At 46.7% G+C, this 21,687-nt stretch overlaps 1 protein-coding gene across 1 annotated transcript in view; it reads right to left on the reverse strand.

Moving 5' to 3' along the window:
- Window positions 1-242: 242 nt before the first annotated feature.
- MATN3 (matrilin 3) overlaps window positions 243-21,687 on the reverse strand; it is a 37,720-nt gene continuing 16,275 nt past the window's right edge. The window contains exons 5-8 of the mRNA XM_068161309.1: window positions 21,291-21,413; window positions 13,540-13,662; window positions 9,986-10,093; window positions 243-605 (exon numbers count right to left, since the gene is read on the reverse strand). Coding sequence (XP_068017410.1) covers window positions 550-605; window positions 9,986-10,093; window positions 13,540-13,662; window positions 21,291-21,413 — 410 coding nt within the window. The 3' untranslated portion in view covers window positions 243-549. The remainder of the gene's footprint in view (window positions 606-9,985; window positions 10,094-13,539; window positions 13,663-21,290; window positions 21,414-21,687) is intronic.

Below are 21,687 nucleotides of genomic sequence, written 5' to 3' on the forward strand. Positions count from 1 at the left end.
AACCTATCACCCAAGACCTCATAACTAGACCATGGCACCAAGTGCCACGTCCAATCTCCTCTTAAACACATCCAGGGATGGTGACTCCACCACCTCCCTGGGTGGAGGTCCCATCAAACCAAAGAGCCATGCTGTCCATCCACCCAAGAGAGGACAAAAGGACACTTTATGGGAGGGCAGACACACACAAACCCACAAATGCAGAGCACTATGCTGTATTCTTTTTCTTCCCCTCCCCCCCCCCCCCCGTATTTACTATTAAATAAACTAATTAAAATGAGCTAACTGCAGAAAAGCAATACCTGCTGTATTACTTGTAGTACAAACTGAAGCACAGCAGGTATAGGTAGCTTTATGGTTATAAAGTGAATGTACAGGAAGATCCTCAGGATTGCTGTATTTTCAAAACTAGTCTTCCTGAGTCTTCTCAACATTTGTCAGTAATGCCAAATGCTGTTTTGCAAGCTGTGCAACAAAATAAAGCTTGCTGGAGACAATAAATAAAGATTGATTGGGAAAGATTAGTTTAAAATTAAGTAGAATGATGGCTTAGACAACCTGCTGTCTGCTTTGATATGCCTGCAGCTTCTCAAACACTTCATCTAGTGGTCAGTTGTTGAGGGCAATAAAATAGATGGTGGTAAGGTTTGTTTTGTAATCTTTCTCATTGCTGCATTTTCAACAAACAATGTTTTGTAGATGAGGTAAACACATGCACAGGAGTTGAACCAAGTGACATTCAGGGCTGAAGAGCAGCAGATGATTGTTGCAGCTGCTTTTTCCACCTTGTCTTGAAAGGATGCTAGGAATACAAGTTGTGCACCAAAAAAATAACTCTGAAGGCAAGACTCAGTTCTTTGTGATAAAGTCTATTCCTAACTTGAAAACACTGCATTTTGTTGCTTAACACTAGCTCTTTGGGTCAGAAAGCTTGTCCTCGAAGGATGTTAGATTTAGATTGGACATTAGGAAGAAATTCTTCACCATGTGGGTGGTGAGACACTGGAACAGGTTGCCCAGGAAGGTGGTAGAAGCCCCATCCCTGGAGGTTTTTAAGGCCAGGCTGGATGTGGCTCTGAGCAACCTTATCTTGTGTGAGGGGTCCATGCCCATGGCAGGAGGGTTGGAACAAGATGATCCTTGAGGCCCCTTTCAACCCTAACAATTCTATGATTCTATTCCATGTGCTACTATTGAGATAACATTACAAGTTTAATTGTCTTGATGTTCAGTTCTAACTACTTAGATTCCCTAGAATCATATATTATAATCCAAGGAAAGCCAGAATCTTCCTTTCACCTTTCCTAGGCAGATAAACTGAACTCCAAGCACACTGCAAGAAAAGTTACACCTTATAAAAATAACTTCTAATTTATTCAAGAAGTGGTAAAGTGTTGTATTCTTGGAAGAAGTTTTCATCTGGCTCTCAGAAACTTTGGCAAACTGAAAAATTAATTTATCTGTATGAATTGTGAGTTCACACACAAAACTTATTTGTTTGCTGTCCTTCTTCAGTTAATCCTAAATACCCCACTCTTCCTTGATTTTCATGCCCCAGTGATCAGGATGACAACCACAGAGGCAGTGCTCCTCTAAATCAATTCCTATTTGAACAAGAGCACCTTTTACAGAAAAATAAGCATGCAGTCTCAAAAATGGCCAGTGATGAAAATCTACCACAGCCTTTTGGTAAATTCAACAGTGATCAACCACTTCTAAAAATAATGCCCTATGATGAATCACAGCTTGCCCAACTTTAACTCCAGTTATTAGCTCCTGCTGTGTCATGTGAGGGCATTTATTTCAGCATTCAGGTTTGCTGTGGTACCTCAGAGTTCACCACTTTCTCCTTTTTTTGTGTGTTTTTTTTTCTCTCCCACATTTGTGAAATGTTTAATCCAAGGGCTGACTACAATTTCTTTTTACTGCCGCTTGTGTGCCATGCTGCAGCAAATGACGCTGGCAAATTCCAGCACAGCATAGCTGGCACTCACCAGCCTACACCTTGGATACCCCATGGACCTGAGGCTTGCTCACTGCCTCCAGCCTCGGCACCCTGCATTGCAGTACCATTCTCGTATATCCCAGCAGCTGGATATTAATAGGCTAGTGCATTTTCATGGAAAAGAAGGTAGTGCAGTGTGGTGGTTTAGGCTGGGTGCTGGCCCGGATGCCACTGCACAGAACACACCTGGGAGGTCCCAAGGGGTGGGCCCAGCCCAGGGGGTGGTCACAGGAAACCAGGTATTTCATTCCCATAATGCCCTGCTTCCCTATAAAATGTCCATGCGGGGTCTTCACTTCCTCTTTTGTCCCCAGCTGCTGCCTAGGTAAAATGGCGTGAGCCGCCTCCCTTGGGCCTGCCCAGGCCCAAGGCTGGGTTAGGGGGGGGAGAAAGAGCCCTGGGGGGTGGGGTTTGGGTGTACCCCCCAGGTGGGGATGAGACATTCTTGGGTATGTTTTGGGATTTCTCTCTTTGTCACAGTGCTTGTGGTTCTCTGTAAAGCTTTCTTTTTTTTTTTTTTTTGTTTTTTCTATTTAAACTTTCCATCACTTTTGCAATCTGTTTATCTGAGTCGTTGTTCCTGCCCGTGGTGGGGAGGGGGTTTGCCCCAACCCATTACATGCAGGAAAATTATTTGGGACAGTGCCTGCCTGTAGAGGTGGGATACAGAGGAATACCATAGCTATTAGAACTCTTGTCACACTGTCTGAAGTTGTCTTAAAAAACTTTGGACATAATCGAAGGGCTCAAAACTGAGCATGTGCTATAAAAGCCATCTGGAAGAATTACGAATAGAGCCACGTTCTGCACAGCATATTAAACTTCAGGGATGTGAGCATATGCATTTTATCTGCATCTTGATACTAAAGCCCTTCAATGAAATGTGAAGACATAGTGGTACTTGCACCAGCCAAGATTTTGCTCCATTTCATTTCACTAAGTGTGGCCGGTTGACGTTGCCCCCTTAAGAAAGGGAATATGGTGGACGGAAGTTGGTAAACGGAAGGAATAGTCTAAACTAATTTCATTGGACGAGTGGGAGGAAGCACCTTTCTGAGCTGGGACTATACTGAGTTTCTCCAGCACCTTATCTTCAGTCTTGCTTCCGCCTTTCTACGGTGCGGCTGCTCTCTGTCCCTGTGCTGGGCTTTCTGCCAAGGCTCCGGCCTTGAGAGAAAAACTGATAAGGCCTGTATTAACTCTTTTCCAATTAACACAAAACTGCTTTTAACTTCTTTCTTTCGCTCTCTCTCTCTCTTCTAACCTAATCTGGGGAAAGGGGGGAAAGAGGGGAAAGAGGAGGTGGGGAACCCCCTCTCTGCCGAGAGGGGTTCACTCTCATTTCTGTGTTACTCTGTTGTATATCTTTGTATATATTGTAGATATTGTAAATTTGTAAATATCTCCCTGCAAATCCTACATCGCTTTGTAAATATAGCTCCACTGCTTTGCTAATTCAGCTTGCGAGTTTTTTTTCTTTTCCCTTCAATTTTTTTTTCCCTTTTACTTTACAAGGGGGAAGGGAGGAGGCTTCTTGGCCTTGCCCTTCCACCCACCACATTATTTTTTTTTATTGGCGCCCAACGTGGGGCAGATAATTAGTTTAATTTATTACTTGATTGATTTAGTGTTTTCCAGCTGAATTAGCAAACATGAAGGTATTGTGGTTTGTGGAGCGATTGTTCTTTTCAATTTTTGGGGCTCTGATTTACAGGTATTGTTTGGGTTTGATTTTGGATTACCTGGGTAAATATTTGGTGCGGACAATTTATATGTGGGTTATGTATAGAGTTAAATTATGGTATGGAAAATGTATTAATTTATTATGGCCAGTGAGATACAGGAATGTTACCTCCACCACTCTCCCAATTGAGATAAAGAGTTTTAAGATTCCGCCTGAGGAGACAGTAACTTTAGGTGATGCCTGGGATCCAAAGGTGATTTATCTCATGTCTATAATTCTGCTGCTGGTGATAATTATCGTGTATCTCCTGATTTCTTTGCGGCGAGAGAAAAAGGTGTCCAGGGCGTGTTTTGTTATTAAAACTAGATCAAAAAGAAAACGCCGTGGCTCTCGATCAGTCCCAGAGTCATCTAGTGACGAGGACTGTGGAGAACCTGTGTCAGTTAAAAAGAAGGCTAAAAAGTTAATTGGTAAAGCAGCTCTAAATGACTTTGCTGATTCTGGCAAGCAGCCAAGGGCATCGGCTGGTATCAACATGGCACCTACTCCTTCTCCTACTCCTTCTCCTTCTTCTTCTTCTCTGTCGGCCATTAACGGAGCAACGTCACTTCCACCCACTCCCTCAGTGGGACCGGAAGTCACTGCCCCAGCAGCTGATTTATCTCAGGACCTGTCAGCTTCCATTAAGGTGGCTGTAAATTCAAACACAGCTCCACTTAAGGTGGCTCCTTTAAAGACTAGAGCTGGAAAGGGCAAAGATGGAGAAGAAGAGGAGGAGACTGATCCTGGTGAGGGGCCCTCTACTCTAAAAGATCCTGCTCAGGAGGAAGAGAAGGTTTGTTTTAAAGATCTAGCTAACCTAGTGAGATCAAAGCAGGATAGAGATGAAGCTAGGAAAGCAGCTGGCAAAGGTGGTTCTCAGCTTAAAGAGATCCTGAGGAGAATGACAGCAGGATTTTATGGGCAAAGAATTCAGGGAGATGAGGAGGAAGATGATATTACGGACTGTTCGTCACCACGGGAGGAATTGCGAAATGTCCGTAAAGATTTCACCAGGGCAGATAAGGAGCCAGTTCTAGCTTGGCTTAGTAGGTGTTATGATACAGGTGCTTCAGCTCTAACAGTTGGAGACAAGTCAGCAGCTCAGTTAGGAACTCTCTCAAGGGACAATGGAATAGATAGACATCTAGGTGAAGCTCTCGGTAAGGTTAATCTGTGGATACGCCTTTTAATAGCGGTTGCCCTGAGATACCCTTCCCGAGATGATCTTCCATGGAATCCTAAACCCTGGACTACCATAGATGAGGGAATTAAGCGCTTGAGAGAATTTGCTGTTAGAGAGCTACTCTATGGTGAACATGAAACTCTGAATCCTGATGACGTTCCTGTGGGTATTGGTCTTGCTAAAAAGATCATCAAACTTGCTCCTTCTAATTATGCAAATATTCTGGCAAGCAGAATTGTGTCAAGAAGTTATGGTGGAGCTTCTCCTACGGTTGGCCAATTCAGTGATCAAATGAGACAATTGGAGGATAGCATGACACGTGGTTCTTTGGTTTCAGCCATTGAAACTCTGTCTGGAAAAATTGAGAATTGCATGAGAGAGTTAAAAGATGAATTTAGAAATTCCATATCCCAATTGGCACAAAGGGATAATTTCAATTCTTCCTCCAGGTGGGTACAAGTTTCATCTGTGAGGAATACACGTCCTCCAAGGAGGTCATTCCAAAACAGGTCATTCCAAAACAGGTCGTTCCAAAACAGACCACCAAGACAATCACGTAGAACTATTTGGATAACTCTGCGTGATCAGTTTGGTGAGAACATGAACCGCTGGGATGGCCAACCAACTTCTAATCTTTTCAGGAGACTGAGGGAATTGCAAAGTGGCAGAACCCGAGGTAGCAATACCAGAAGGGTAGCTGTTACTTCCACAGTTCCCCAGTATGACTCTTATGGCTCCAACAGTGGCTCCAGTTATAACATGCAAAGTTACAACCCTGCACAATATGTGCAATGCACATGTGGGCATGTTCCCCATAACTAGGGGTGCCCTGCCTCCCGCCAGGGGGAGGAGAGGGATAACAGAGATAATAGAATCTATTGGGATGTGTACATCCAGTGGCCTGGCACTTCACAATTTCAGAAGTACAGGGCCTTGGTTGACACAGGAGCTCAGTGCACCATAATACCATCAAATTATCAGGGATCAGAGTCTATAACTATTCTGGGAGTCACTGGTGGATTTCAAGAGTTAAGTAAGGTAGAGGTTAATATAAGTTTAACTGGTAAACAATGGAGGAAGCATACAGTTGTGACCGGACCTGATGCACCTTGTATTTTGGGAATTGATTTTCTGAGAGAAGGGCGTTTCAAAGACCCTAGAGGTTACAAATGGGCTTTTGGAGTAGCTTCTATAGAAATTGATGGACAAAAATTGAAGCTGTCTGCCAGACCTGAACTTTCTGATGAATCTGCAGTTGTGGGACAACATAAGATACAGGACATTAAATTGCCGGTTGCTTCTCAGACTGTGCATCACAGACAATACAGAACCAACCGTGACTCTTTGTTGCCCATTCAGAATCTGATTCGTCAGTTGGAAAGTCAGAAAGTCGTCAGCAAAACTCATTCACCTTTCAACAGTCCAGTGTGGCCTGTGCGGAAGCAGAATGGAGACTGGCGTCTGACGGTAGACTACCGAGCCCTGAACGAAGTGACACCACCTATGAGTGCAGCAGTACCAGACATGATGGAACTACAGTATGAGCTGGAATCAAAAGAGGCCAAATGGTATGCTACCATAAACATTGCTAATGCATTTTTCTCTATTCCCATAACAGAGGAATGCAGGCCTCAGTTTGCTTTCACCTGGAGAGGAATCCAGTACACTTTCAACAGACTGCCAATGGGCTGGATCCACAGCTCAAGCATCTGTCATGCAGTGATCCACGATGCTCTGGAGAAAGGCGGTGCTCCACAACACATCCAGTTCATCGATGACATCATCGTCTGGGGTAAAACTGCTGAGGAAGTCTTCAAGAAAGGTAACAAAATCATTGACATTCTTCTGAATGCAGGTTTTGCCATCAAGCGAGACAAGGTGAAAGGACCTACCACAGAGATTCAGTTTCTGGGAGTGAAGCGGCAGGATGGACGCCGACACATTCCAGTGGATGTGGTAAATAGAGTCTCTACCATGGCAAGTCCCACAAACAAGCAAGAGACCCTACGTTTCTTGGGGATAGTGGGATTTTGGAGACTGCACATTCCTGGATACAGTCAGATTGTGAAACCTCTGTATGATGTGACTCGAAAGAGAAACCATTTCCACTGGGGACCTGAACAACAAGCAGCCTTTGACCAGATAAAGCAAGAGGTGATTCAAGCAATGGGTCTGGGACCTGTCCGAGATGGTCCAGACATTAAGAACATTTTGTACACGGCTGCAAGTGACAATGGTCCAACCTGGTGCTTGTGGCAAAAAGCTCCAGGTGAGACACGTGGACGACCTCTTGGTTTCTGGAGTCGAGGTTACAGAGGTTCAGAGGCTAACTATACTCCAACAGAGAAAGAAATTTTAGCTGCCTATGAAGGAGTAAAGGCATCTTCTGAAGTAATAGGAACTGAATCACAACTTCTCTTAGCTCCCAGATTACCAGTTTTGAATTGGATGTTCAAAGGCAAAGGATCCACACCACATCATGCCACAGACTCAACCTGGTCCAAGTGGATGGCTCTGATAACACAGAGAGCTCGAATGGGAAATCTTGAAAGACCTGGTCTAGTGGAGGTGATCTCAAGTTGGCCTGAAGGCATCAACTGTGCTAAACCTCCAGAGGAGAAAGTAACTCGTACTGAGGAAGCTCCTCCTTACAATGACCTCTCTGATGATGAAAAGAAATACGCTTTGTTCACAGACGGTTCCTGTCGTCTTGTTGGAAACAAGCGAAGGTGGAAGTCTGCAGTGTGGAGTCCAACACGCCGAGTTGCAGAGACGAAAGACGGAGAAGGAGAATCCAGTCAGTTCGCAGAGGTAAAAGCTGTCCAGCTAGCTCTCGAAGTGGCTGAACGTGAGAGATGGCCAAAGCTTTATCTCTACACCGACTCATGGATGGTAGCCAATGCTCTATGGGGTTGGCTAAAGAACTGGAAGAAGAGTGGTTGGCAGAGAAAAGGAAAACCCATTTGGGCAGCCAACCTATGGCAGGACATTGCTGATCGAATCGAGAGAATTCCAGTGAAAGTGAGACACATCGATGCTCACATTCCTAAGAGCAAAGCTACTGAGGAACAGCAACACAACCATCAGGCAGATCTAGCTGCAAGAGTTTCTCAAGTAGACATGGACTCTAATCTTGATCTCGACTGGAAACACCGAGGTGAGATATTCTTAGCTCGGTGGGCTCACGATTCGTCAGGACATCAAGGCAGAGATGCAACATACCAATGGGCTCGTGACAGATCCATAGACATTTCCATGGATGCTATCACACAAGTCATCCATGACTGTGACATTTGTGCTGCTATTAAGCAGGCAAAACGACTTAAGCCCTTGTGGTATGGTGACAGATGGTCCAAGTACAAGTATGGTGAAGCTTGGCAGATTGACTACATCACTCTACCACGTTCTCGTTCTGGTAAGCAGTACGTGCTTACTATGGTAGAGGCAAACACTGGATGGTTGGAAACTTATCCAGTTCCACATGCAACTGCACGCAACACCATTCTTGGTCTGGAGAGACAGATCCTGTGGAGACACGGAACTCCAGAGAGGATTGAGTCAGACAATGGAACTCATTTCAAGAACAACCTTGTAAAGAACTGGGCAAAAGAGCACGGTATTGAGTGGATATTCCACGTTCCCTACTATGCACCAGCTTCAGGGAAGATTGAACGCTACAACGGTTTGTTGAAGACCACTCTCAAAGCCATGGGAGGTGGATCTTTGAAAAACTGGGAAAAACATTTAGCACAAGCAACCTGGCTGGTAAATAGTAGAGGTTCAGTGAACCGAGCTGGACCTGCACATTCAGATCTGCTACGGAAAGTAGAAGGTGATAGAGTTCCTGTTGTTAAAGAAAAGAATCTGTTAGGTAAAACTGTTTGGGTATTTTCACCCTCAGGAGAGGCTAAACCTGTCCGAGGGGTGGTTTCAGCTGAAGGTCCGGGTCACACTTATTGGGTAATGCAAGAGAATGGTGAAATTCAGTGTATTCCGCAAAGAAATTTAACTTTAGCGGAAAGAGGTTAATTTCAAACTGCTGTACAGCTACATCGCGTCCAGAGGAAGAATCAACGAGGAATCTATGGTGCACTAACCCTGAGATCCCTGAGAGCCCTGAGTCAACTAAGAGACCCTGAGATTCCCTGTTTCCCTTTTCTTCGCTTCGTCGGCGAAGAAATGAACTGTTTTCCATTTTTCTCATTTTCTGATTTTCTTGGACTTTTGAATCATCTACATCTGAGCATAGCCGGAATGGACTATGAACTTTACTCACGAACTGTAAATATCGTTTTGGATTGGATGGACAGTATGAACAGCCAATGAAATTGTTTAGAAGGGGTGGACTGTGGCCGGTTGACGTTGCCCCCTTAAGAAAGGGAATATGGTGGACGGAAGTTGGTAAACGGAAGGAATAGTCTAAACTAATTTCATTGGACGAGTGGGAGGAAGCACCTTTCTGAGCTGGGACTATACTGAGTTTCTCCAGCACCTTATCTTCAGTCTTGCTTCCGCCTTTCTACGGTGCGGCTGCTCTCTGTCCCTGTGCTGGGCTTTCTGCCAAGGCTCCGGCCTTGAGAGAAAAACTGATAAGGCCTGTATTAACTCTTTTCCAATTAACACAAAACTGCTTTTAACTTCTTTCTTTCGCTCTCTCTCTCTCTTCTAACCTAATCTGGGGAAAGGGGGGAAAGAGGGGAAAGAGGAGGTGGGGAACCCCCTCTCTGCCGAGAGGGGTTCACTCTCATTTCTGTGTTACTCTGTTGTATATCTTTGTATATATTGTAGATATTGTAAATTTGTAAATATCTCCCTGCAAATCCTACATCGCTTTGTAAATATAGCTCCACTGCTTTGCTAATTCAGCTTGCGAGTTTTTTTTCTTTTCCCTTCAATTTTTTTTTCCCTTTTACTTTACAAGGGGGAAGGGAGGAGGCTTCTTGGCCTTGCCCTTCCACCCACCACACTAAGAAAATACTGTTTTGAGGGATGCACTTTCCCTGGCTTATTTCAAAACCGCTACCTCTAAAATACCAGTAAAGAGCTGAATGCCAAACAAGAAAAAGGATATATTTTGTGGACAGAGCTTCAAGGTGTGAAGTGACTGAGTCCTGCAGGGCAGCTATGGCTTCACATTTACAGGATTCTTCAGTTGTTACAAGACTGCTTGTTATGGCTCCTAAGAGAGAAAACAGCATTTAGAATATTTATGACAATTATTGAACATTAAAACCCCAGGAAACACTTGATTCTGCAATGAGAGTTGAACTCATGCTGTGAGAGTACAGCAAACACTGCAGCCTAGGGCAGTTGAGAAGGAGGGATGGCAATGAGTAGGGATCAGTGTGTAGTCAGAGACATGAGTGTTGCAGTCCAGAAACACCATGGGCAAGAGAGAGCTTGAGTCTCACCAAGAAGGAGGCAAAACAGGGAGTTCTTCACCTGCCTACCTGAATCCTCTGCATTCTTTCAATCAGGTCATGACTGAGCAAAATATGAAAAGGGGCCTGGGTGCAGGGACCAGCCACCCTCCCTCATCAATTCTAATTGCTAGACTGGAGTGAATCCTACTTTTGCCTGTTATCTCTTCCTCTCATCCACAATATCCCTCATCTAAAAAGGAAGGTGAAATACTGAGGCCTGAACAATAGGCCCTGAACCAATGCTGACCTCTAGATTAACCTCACAACCAAACATTATCTATTATTGGTATCTGCTCATGAGTGAAATATGTATTATCATTAGTGTTTATTGCCAGCATCTGATTATTGGTGAAAGTTGTAGCTTAGACAAAATATAATAATTAGGGGAGATTAAATGTAATGAGAATGTATTCAACTTCCCTTATTTAGAGGCAGAATATCAAGGCCACGCAGTCAGATGGCCAGCCTTGTTTGGAGGCATGTGGTCAAAGCCAAATAGATAAAGACACTCTGTTGGTTCCTCCCTGAGCCCTGACCAGGCCGTGGGAGGAATCTAAGAGGAGAATTAAACCAGATGTCTCTGTATTTGAAGCCACATAAACTTGTTTATTCATCAATATAAAAAGTTGGACGTTGGAGACCTCACCTACAAGTGGACACACTGTGTAGGACCTTCCAGTTGCTAGGAAAGGTTCTTCAAATCCTCACTGTAACTGGGGCTCCCTAGTGACTGCAGATCTGGATGATGGAGGTTTTTTCCCTGAATTGTTTTGATTTCCTTTTATTTTTTCTTTTTGTTCATCAATCATGCCATTGATATTTCCATTTTGCAGGGAAAGTACAAAATCTATGAACAGATTCATGTCTAGCAGTGCAGAAATTCATTTCTCTTAGAGCCAGTGTTGAAACTGATGCCTCCTTGATTCCACTGAAGCTGTATTTGTTCAGCTTCCCTCTTTGGAATGTTCTAACAGCTTTATGGTCAATATACAAAGAAGAGCTGTTCAGGAGTCAGCTGAAGGAAGGTCAATTCAAAATATCACACCAACATGGTTGGTTTTCAACCAACTGACAGTTAATTTTTTATGTTTGCATTTAATTTCTCTAGTGGCAGATACAGATTATATCTGTTTTAACAAAATTACTTTTCCAACCAACTTTGGCAACTGCCCAATGGCACCCAACAGTCTTCTGCAGTCCCAGTCTTCCAGTATTTAATATTCAAAATCTTGGACACTCCTGTTGCCACCCAAATGCCACACAAGTCATATAAAACATGCTAGAGTTTTGTTTGTACAGTGCATTTATGTTGAAGCCCAGACCTACAGGAAATTACTATTACTGCTGATGGTGTTTTGCTAAATCTACCTATTTCATAACTGCTTGAGCCAGCAGTTTGCCCAGGTGGCCAAGAAGGCCAATGGCATCCTGGCCTGCATTAAGAATAGTGTGGCCAGCAGGAGCAGGGAAGTCATTGTGCCCCTGTACTCTGCATTGGTTAGGCCGCACCTTGAGTACTGTGTCCAGTTCTGGGCCCCTCAGTTTAAGAAGGACATTGAGACACTTGAACGTGTCCAGAGAAGGGCAACAAGGCTGGTGAGAGGCCTTGAGCACAAGCCCTATGAGGAGAGGCTGAGGGAGCTGGGATTGTTTAGCCTGGAGAAGAGGAGGCTCAGGGGTGACCTCATTGCCCTCTATAACTACCTGAAGGGTGGTTGTAGCCAGGAAGGGGTTGATCTCTTCTCCCAGGCAACCAGCACCAGAACAAGGGGGGACAGTCTCAAGCTGCATCAGGGGAGGTTTAGGCTTGAGGTGAGGAGAAAGTTCTTCACCGCGCAAGTCATTCATCATTGGAATGGGCTGCCCAGGGAGGTGGTTGAGTCACCATCCCTGGAGGTATTCAAGAGGGGATTGGACGTGGCACTTGGTGCCATGGTCTAGTCACGAGGTCTGTGGTGATGGGTTGGACTCGATGATCCTCGAGGTCTCTTCCAACCTTAGTGTAATGGGTTGGGGCAAACCCCCTCCCCACCATGCGCAGAAATAACGACTCAGACAAACAGATTGCAAAAGTGATGGAAAGTTTAAATAGAAAACAGTGAGTGCATGCAGAAAGCTACAAACACAGTGACAAAAAGAACCCCAAAACAGACCCAGAGAGATCCCATCCCCACCTGAGGGTGCACCCAAAAACCCCCAGGGCTCCTCCTTCCCCCCCCCACTACTAGGCTAGTCTCAGCTGGCCAGATCTGAGACTGCCCATCCCCCCGTGGCCTTGGGCCTAATCAGGCCCATGGCCAGGAGATCTCTCCCCCAGTTACCAGGTGTCGGAGAGGATGGAAAGAGGAAGTGCCAGACCCCACCATAAAATTTATAGTGGTGCAAGGGATCATGGTAGAAATACATAATTTCCTGTGTCTACCCACTGGGCTGGACTTCTGGACACAGGAAACACCCCTGTAGCAGAGGGCACCCAGCGCAAACTTAGTTATACTGTGATACTGCTCTTACATGGAGTCCTTAGCTACTCAATGTAAGTTATTCCTGCTGTGAACCAGAGGTCAGACTAGGTAACTTTTGAGGTCCCTTCCAACTGAAATTCACCTATGATTCTACATCAAATGGTGCAAATATTTTGCCAACATTTGACACCATTGGACAAGAACTTATGGTTTAGTGTTATGGCAGTTCTTCTGATACCAGTTCAGTTCCCTTCTGCCCCTGCCCCCCCCGCCAATGCTGGTACACAATTGAGTCCCATGCCCCAGAGAAACCTTGTCTTGCCAATCCCCCCAGTTATTCCAACTTCATAAGGAAATGCAGATTAAAACTTGTTTTTTCTTTCTTCTAATGTGTGGCGATAGGTAAGAGTCAACATTATTTTTAAATACCATAACTACTACAACTAAACAAGAAGGATCAGACTGGCCCAAAACATTAGTGGAAACAGGCAGAAAACAATTAAAAGGGATTATACTTTCAGGGAGCTTGTGAGATGATAGAACATATCTCAAACAGATTAGAAGGATTTAATACAAAGAGAGGTACTTCAATAAATATGTTCAGGAAAAAAACACAAGTATCTTATAACACTTCAATGCATGTGTTTCTCAAATACATTTACTACTAATGAGAGCTATTTCAATATGTGTATTTAGCTGGGGAAGGTATGAGGGGACAGGACACAGAAATCTGCTCTTACTTGAGCAAGTCTTCTTGTCTGGATTCAGGGTATAGCCCTGGTAGCAGTCACAAGTATAGAAAAGATCATCCCTCAGACAGACCTGCTCACAGTCATGCCTTCCAGGGGCACACATGTCGACAGCTGAGGAAGGCATTACAGAGGAGAGTATTAATCCATACTCCAAGTTCAGTTTAGTTGATATTAGTCATTCCCATTTGCAAACATGCCATCATTTGGATTCAAACCAGGATGTTTTCATTGCATGTCAGCATGCCATTAACTGTGATAAGACATACAGAGTGTGTTTTCATCTGGCTATCAACATCACAAAATTAATACAATTTCTGGAACACTGGCAGCACTTTTTTTGCAGTTGTAACAGATTGCAAAAGGAACTGAACTAGAAGTGACCCAGTTACAAAATAATTATCCCAAGGAATTCCAGAGAACAAATATCTGGATTTTAAGGGAGAATTTAGCATTATTATTTAGCCATTTTGGTTCGCTAGCCGATCGGGACTGCTGCTTTGGGACCGCTCCGCTTGAACTGTGAGTTTCTGCTCGGGGTTTTTTGCCTTCCTTTCGGGGTTTTGCGGGTCGGGAGGACTCCTGGTAAAGGGGAGCTGGCAGGATCGTGCTCTCGCGAGCCTGCATGGGAACGGGAGCCTGACGTCATCCACGGCAGTTTTAAATCCCGCCCGGGCTGTGCGCGCAGCACCATTTTGGTTCAATAGCTAGCCTATCAGCTGGTTGCAAAAAAAAAAAAAAAAAAAAAAAAAATTTTTTTTTTTACTCAAACGTTGCACCATGGTTGTCACTCAGATGAAGGGTAGAAAAGCAGCATCTACCCAGACAGAGTTGTTTCACCAGCATGCTGGAGTCCAGGCTGCCAGCTGCAGAGAGTGCTTCAGCCTGGCACTTGGAATAGAAGGGGAGGGAGAGGACACCTGTGTCAGGTGTGACCAGGTGAATTTTCTCCTCAGCCTGGTGGCAGAGCTGAAGGATGAAGTGGCCGAGCTGAAGGAGGAGGTAGCTAGGCTAAGGACAATAAGGGAAAGTGAAAGGGAGTTAGATTTGTGGGAGAAGGCTCTGCAGATCTCCCCTGCTGAGGGAAGGGTCCCTGGAAACGGAGAGGGATGGATACAGGTCCCTGCCAGGGGTGGCAAGAGAAATCCACCCCGACCCTCTCCTCCTCCTCCGCTGCCCTTGCATAATAAGTATGAGGCCCTGCAGGCTGAGGGCAGTGGGGATGAGAGGGCTGAGGCTGAGGAGCAGCCATCCAGAGGGGAGCCTAAGGCCAAGCGGTCCCCACCAGCTATAAGGACCAGCTCCGGGGAGGAGCCTAAGCCCAAGCGGTCCCCACCAGCTATAACGACCAGCTCCACAAAGAAAAGGAGAAGGGTTATAGTTGTTGGGGACTCTCTCCCGGGGGGTACTGAGGGACCCATATGTCGTCCTGACCCATCCCACAGGGAGGTCTGCTCCCTACCCGGGGCGTGGGTTAGGGACATTGCAAGAAGACTCCCTAAATTAATCCAGCCCACTGACTATTACCCTCTGCTGGTAATACAGGCTGGGAGTGATGAGATTGACAAGAAGGGCACCAGGGCGATTAAGAAGGAATTCAGGGCCTAATCCATCAGGGCGACTATGATGTAGTCGCCATCTCAGAAACTTGGTGGGACAGCACCCACGATTGGAGTGCTACAATGGGGGGCTACAGGCTCTTTAGGAGGGACAGGCGAGGGAGAAGAGGAGGACGGGTGGCTCTGTATATTAGGCAGTCACTCTCTGCCACACAACTTGTGGTGGAAGATGAGGTAGTTGAGAGCCTGTGGGTCAAAATCAGAGGACAACCTAACAAGTCTGACATCCTGATTGGAATCTGTTACAGACCACCCAACCAGGATGAGGCGGCTGATGAGTTGTTCTACAAGCAACTGGAGGCTGTCTCAAGATCATCTGATCTTGTCCTTGTTGGTGACTTCAACCTCCCAGATATCTGCTGGGAACTTAATTCAGCAGGGAGGAGGCAGTCCAGAAGATTCCTGGAGCGAATGGAGGACTGCTTCCTGACACAGCTGTTAAGCGAGCCTACCAGGGGACAGGCTCTGCTTGACCTGCTGTTCTGCAATAGGGAAGGGCTGGTGGGAGATGTGATCGTGGGAGGCTGCCTAGGGTGCAGTGACCACGAGATAGTGAAGTTTTCAATATGCAGGGAGATTGGGAGGAGCACCAACAGAACCTACACCTTGGACTTCCGAAGGGCGAACTTCAGCCTATTTAAAAAACTTGTCTGCAAAGTCCCCTGGGTACCAGCCCTCATGAACCAAGGGGTTCAGGAGGGTTGGACCTACTTCAAACAGGAGCTCTTGAAGGCACAGGAATTGGCGGTTCCCATGTGTCGGAAGGCAAGCCGGCAGGGAAGGCGACCGGCCTGGATGAGCAAGCAGCTCCTGGAGGATTTAAGGGGGAAGAGGAGGCTGTATCACCTTTGGAAGGAGGGGAAGGCTTCTCGAGGTATGTTCAAGGAAGCTGTTAGATTATGTAGGAATAAAATTAGGGAGGCTAAGGCCCAGCTGGAACTGAAGCTGGCCACCTCAGTCAAAGATAATAAAAAGCATTTTTATAAATATATTAACAATAAGAAGAAGGGCAGGAAGAACCTGAACTCCCTAGTGGACCTGGAGGGGAACATAGTTACTGAGGATGAGGATAAAGCTGAGGTCCTGAACACCTTCTTTGCCTCAATTTTTAACAGCAAGGCAGGAGTTCAGGACGAGTGGTCTCCGGAGCTGGGCGTTGGGGTCGGGGAGCAGAGTAATACCCTGGAAATCCATGAGGAGTTAGTTCGGGACCTGCTGAGCCACTTGGATATCCACAAGTCCATGGGACCAGATGGGATCCATCCTAGGGTGCTGAGAGAGCTGGCGGATGTGCTAGCTAGGCCACTCTCCATCATTTTCCTCCAGTCCTGGCTCACTGGTGAGGTCCCAGATGACTGGAAACTGGCCAACGTGGTCCCCATCCACAAGAAGGGTCGGATGGAGGAACCTGGAAACTACAGGCCAGTCAGCCTGACCTCAGTGCCAGGGAAAGTGATGGAGTAGATTATCCTGGCAGCAATAACTGCGCACCTGAAGGATGGCCAAGGGCTCAGGTCCAGCCAACATGGATTCAGGAAGGGCAGATCCTGCCTCTCCAACCTGATCTCTTTCTATGATCAGGTGACCCGCCTGGTGGATGTGGGGAGGCCTGTGGATGTGGTCTCCCTGGACTTCAGCAGGGCCTTTGACACCGTCCCCCACAGCAAACTGCTGACTAAGCTGTCAGCCCGTGGCTTGGACCACTACACTCTGTGCTGGGTTAGGAACTGGCTGGAGGGCCGGGCCCAGAGAGTGGTCGTGAACGGTGCCGCATCCAGCTGGAGGCCAGTCACCAGTGGTGTCCCCCAGGGATCAGTGCTGGGCCCTGTCCTCTTCAACATATTCGTTGATGATCTGGATGAAGGGGTAGAGTCAGTCATCAGCAAGTTTGCAGATGACACAAAGTTAGGGGCAGATGTTAGTCAATTAGAGGGTAGAAAGGCTCTGCAGAGGGACCTCGACCGACTGGAAAGATGGGCAGAGTCCAATGGGATGGCTTTCAACAAGTCCAAGTGCCGAGTGCTGCACTTTGGCTACGGCAATCCCATGCAGAGCTATAGGCTGGGGTCGGAGTGGCTGGAGAGCTCCCAGACAGAGAGGGACCTGGGGGTACTGATCGACAGCCACCTGAATATGAGCCAGCAGTGTGCTCAGGTGGCCAGGAGGGCCAATGGCATTCTGGCCTGCATTAGGAGTGGTGTGGCCAGCAGGAGCAGGGAGGTCATAGTGCCCCTGTACTCTGCTCTGGTTAGGCCGCACCTTGAGTACTGTGTCCAGTTCTGGGCTCCTCAGTTTAAGAAGGACATCGAGACACTTGAGCGTGTCCAGAGAAGGGCAACAAGGCTGGTGAGAGGCCTTGAACACAAGCCCTATGAGGAGAGGCTGAGGGAGCTGGGATTGTTTAGCCTGGAGAAGAGGAGGCTCAGGGGTGACCTTATTGCCCTCTACAACTACCTGAGGGGTGGTTGTAGCCAGGAGGGAGTTGGCCTCTTCTCCCAGGCAACCAGCACCAGAACAAGGGGACACAGTCTCAAGCTGCGCCAGGGGAGGTTCAGACTCGAGGTGAGGAGGAAGTTCTTCACCGAGCGAGTCATTCGGCATTGGAATGGGTTGCCCAGGGAGGTGGTTGAGTCATCGACCCTGGAGGCGTTCAAGGGTAGATTGGACGTGGCACTTGGTGCCATGGTCTAGTCATGGGGTCTGTGGTGTCAGGTTGGACTCGATGATCCTCGAGGTCCTTTCCAACCTAAGTGATACTGTGATACTGTGACGATTGATGGGGCAGGAGCTCAAGTGGTGTTCTGCTCAGTTCCCTCAGTGGCAGGGGTGTACACTGAGAGGAATGGGAGAACCCACACCATCAACAATTGGCTCAGGGGATGGTGCCAGCGGCAGAACTTTGGTTCCTTTGACCATGGGACAACTTTTACTGCACCAGACCTGCTGGGTCCTGATGGGGTGCATCTATCTAGAAGGGGTAAGAGAGTCCTGCCACTGGAGTTGGCAGGGCTCATTAGGAGGGCTTTAAACTAGGTCTGAAGGGGGTGGGTGAGGCAATCGGTCCCTCTGCAGAGGTAAGAGTAGGGCACAAGGTAGGGTCAATTGAGAAGTCAGGAACCCAGCTGTGATGCATGTACACAAATGCATGCAGCCTGGGCAATAAGCAAGAGGAGCTGGAGGTCCTGGTCCATCAGGGCAACTATGATATAGTCGCCATCTCAGAAACTTGGTGGGACAACTCCCACGATTGGAGTGCTACAATGGGGGGTTACAGGCTCTGTAGGAGAGACAGGCGAGGGAGAAGAGGAGGAGGGGTGGCTCTGTATATTAGGCAGTCACTCTCTGCCACACAACATGAGGTGGAAGGTGAGGGAGTTGAGAGCCTGTGGGTTAAAATCAGAGGGCAGCCTAACAAATCTGACATCCTGGTTGGAATCTGTTACAGACCACCCAACCAGGATGAGGAGGCTGATGAAGTGTTCTACAAGCAACTGGAGGCTGTCTCAAGATCATCAGATCTTGTCCTTGTCGGCAACTTCAACCTGCCAGATATCTGCTGGGAACTTAATTCAGCAGGGAGGAGGCAGTCCAGAAGATTCCTGGAGCGAATGGAGGACTGCTTCCTGACACAGCTGTTAAGCGAGCCTACCAGGGGACAGGCTCTGCTTGACCTGCTGTTCTGCAATAGGGATGGGCTGGTGGGAGACGTGATCGTGGGAGGCTGCCTAGGGTGCAGTGACCACGAGGTAGAGAAGTTTTCAATATGCAGGGAGATAGGGAGGACTACCAACAGAACCTTCACCCTGGACTTCCGGAGGGCAAACTTCAGCCTGTTTAAGAAACTTATTTGTAAAGTCCCCTGGGTACCAGCCCTCATGAACCAAGGGGTCCAGGAGGGTTGGACCTACTTCAAAGAGGAGCTCTTGAAGGCACAGGAACTGGCAGTTCCCACGTGCCGAAAGACGAGCTGGCGGGGAAGGCGACCGGTCTGGATGAGCAAGCAGACAGATGGGCAGAATCCAATGGGATGGCATTTAACAAGTCCAAGTGCCGAGTGCTGCACTTTGGCTACGGCAATCCCATGCAGAGCTACAGGCTGGGGTCGGAGTGGCTAGAGAGCTCCCAACCCCCCTGCCATGGGCAGGGACACCCCACACTAGATCAGGCTGGACAGAGCCTCATCCAGCCTGGTCTTAAACACCTCCAGGGATGGGGCCCCAAACACCTCCCTGGACAACACATTCCAGGGTTTCACCACTCTCATGGTGAAGAACCTCCTCCTCACATCCAGCCTGAATCTCCCCACCTCCAGCTTCATCCCATTCCCCCTAGTCCTATCACTACCTGAGATCCTGAGAAGTCCTTCCCCAGCCTTCCTGTAGGCCCCCTTCAGATACTGGAAATCCACAATTAGGTCACCTCGGAGCCTTCTCTTCTCCAGACTGAACAGCCCCAACTCCTTCAGTCTGTCCTCGTAGGAGAGGTGCTCCAGCCCTCTGATCATCCTTGTGGCCCTTCTCTGGACACGTTCCAGCACCTCCAGATTCCTCTTGTAATAGGGGCTACAGAACCAGACGCAGTACTCCAGGTGGGGTCTCACCAGAGCTGAGTAGAGGGGGAGGATCACCTCCCTCGACCTGCTGGCCACACTTCTCCTGATGCAGCCCAGGATCTGATTGGCTTTGCGGGCTGCAAGTGCACATTGAGAGCTCATGTTGAGCTTCTTGTCCACCAGCACCCCCAAGTCTCACTCCTCAGGGCTGCTTTCCAGCCAGTCACTGCCCAGCCTGGATTTGTGCCTGGGATTGCCTCGACCCAGATGCAGGACCCTGCACTTGCTCTTATTGAACCTCATGAGGTTGGCTTGTGCCCACCTCTCCAGCCTGTCAAGGTCCCTCTGGATGGCCTCCCTTCCCTCCAGCCTGTCTGCTGCACCACACAGCTTGGTGTCATCAGCAAACTTGCTGAGCGTGCACTCAATGCCACTGTCCATGTCACCCACAAAAATGTTGAACAAGACAGGACTGAAAGACATTATTCTGTCTCACACTGTTATGATTTTCATTAGGAATCCTAATAATCCTGAATACTCCCACTAATGATGAAGCTAAAACATCACACAGATGAGCAGTAACCTGCCACATGCCGAGGAAGAAGTTGTTTCTTGCAATATTAGCAGTAACTATGGTGAATCCAAATTTAACCTCATACTTTCACCCGTGAGCTGAAGTCAGTCTCAAAAAGCCAGGCATGAATTGTAGAAATGCTATTAAATGGCAAAGAGATATAAACAAACATACAAAAAGCAGGATCAGTAGAAGATTATGTTTTCAGAAATAACAAGAGTGAAAACTTGAGTGAGAAGAATGCTTATGTGTTCTCAAAGGGAATGATGCACTTACCAGCTATAAAATAACTATCCTAAGGCTAGTGCTGCTCAAAACTTCTGGATTTAAAGAAATAATTCCAGAAAAGTATTTGGAGGAAAAAAAGTTTTTATAACAGGCTAACTTCAGGTGCCAGGGGTAGGAAAGGAAGAACCTGCTGCTATTGTTAAGACTGGGGATGCTACAAAGCAAAGCCCTGCACAGCTTTGGAAGCCAAAGCAGCAAACTGTAAAAAAAAAAAACCTGAGTTTCAAGAGGGAAGATGAAGAGGATGTGAGAAAATCATCAGGGTTTAAGCACTCTCTGGTCTAGTGGCACTCACTCTCCAGTGGAGACACAGTGCTGATGAACATCTCTGAAAGAGGATCATCCTCTCCCATGGACTAAGTGATGTTTATGAAGTATTGTGAATAGCATAAAATGGTAGGTAAATGCCAAATTGCATCTTTTTAATATAATCATAGAATCATTTAGTTTGGAAAAGACCTTTAAGATCACTGAGTCCAACCATGAGCCTCACACTACCAAATTCACCACTATACCATGTTCCTAAAACGCAGGTTTAAAGAAAATACATTTTAAGATAAATGCAATTTTACTGTTACTGGAACCAAGGTGAAGGTGCACAGGTGAGTTCTCATTTTAAGAGTGGATGTCTGTAAGCAGTTTTTCAAGTAGAAATAATGAGGGCAACTCATTGAGAACATGTCCATGTCTCCATGAGTTTTATTATTACCTGAGCAAGTCTTCTTATCTGGATTCAGGGTGTAGCCTTCATAGCATTCACAGACATAGGATCCGTTGTTACTCACACAGATCTGGTCACAGTTGTGCCTTCCAGGTTCACACATGTCCACAGCTGCAAGATGCGTGTTAGAGAAACATTTCATGGTGAATAAAAAAGCAGTTTGGGAAGGAGTTCATACTCACATTTTCAAATATATTTTCATTTGGAATCAGATCAGAAATGGCAATAATAATTGAAGGAATCAGAATAAATGGTAGGAAACAAAATCGATACAATGTCTGCATCTGAAGATTTGGTTTTGGCATCTGACCCTAAGGAATGGATCTGTAGGCATAAAAAATAATAATAATTTTTAAAAAATATATAATGATGGAACCAAATTTCT

Source organism: Melanerpes formicivorus, unplaced genomic scaffold (genome assembly GCF_026170545.1).
Source record: "Melanerpes formicivorus ecotype bairdi unplaced genomic scaffold, bMelFor1.0.p_v2 SCAF_57, whole genome shotgun sequence".
Taxonomy (NCBI): domain Eukaryota; kingdom Metazoa; phylum Chordata; class Aves; order Piciformes; family Picidae; genus Melanerpes; species Melanerpes formicivorus.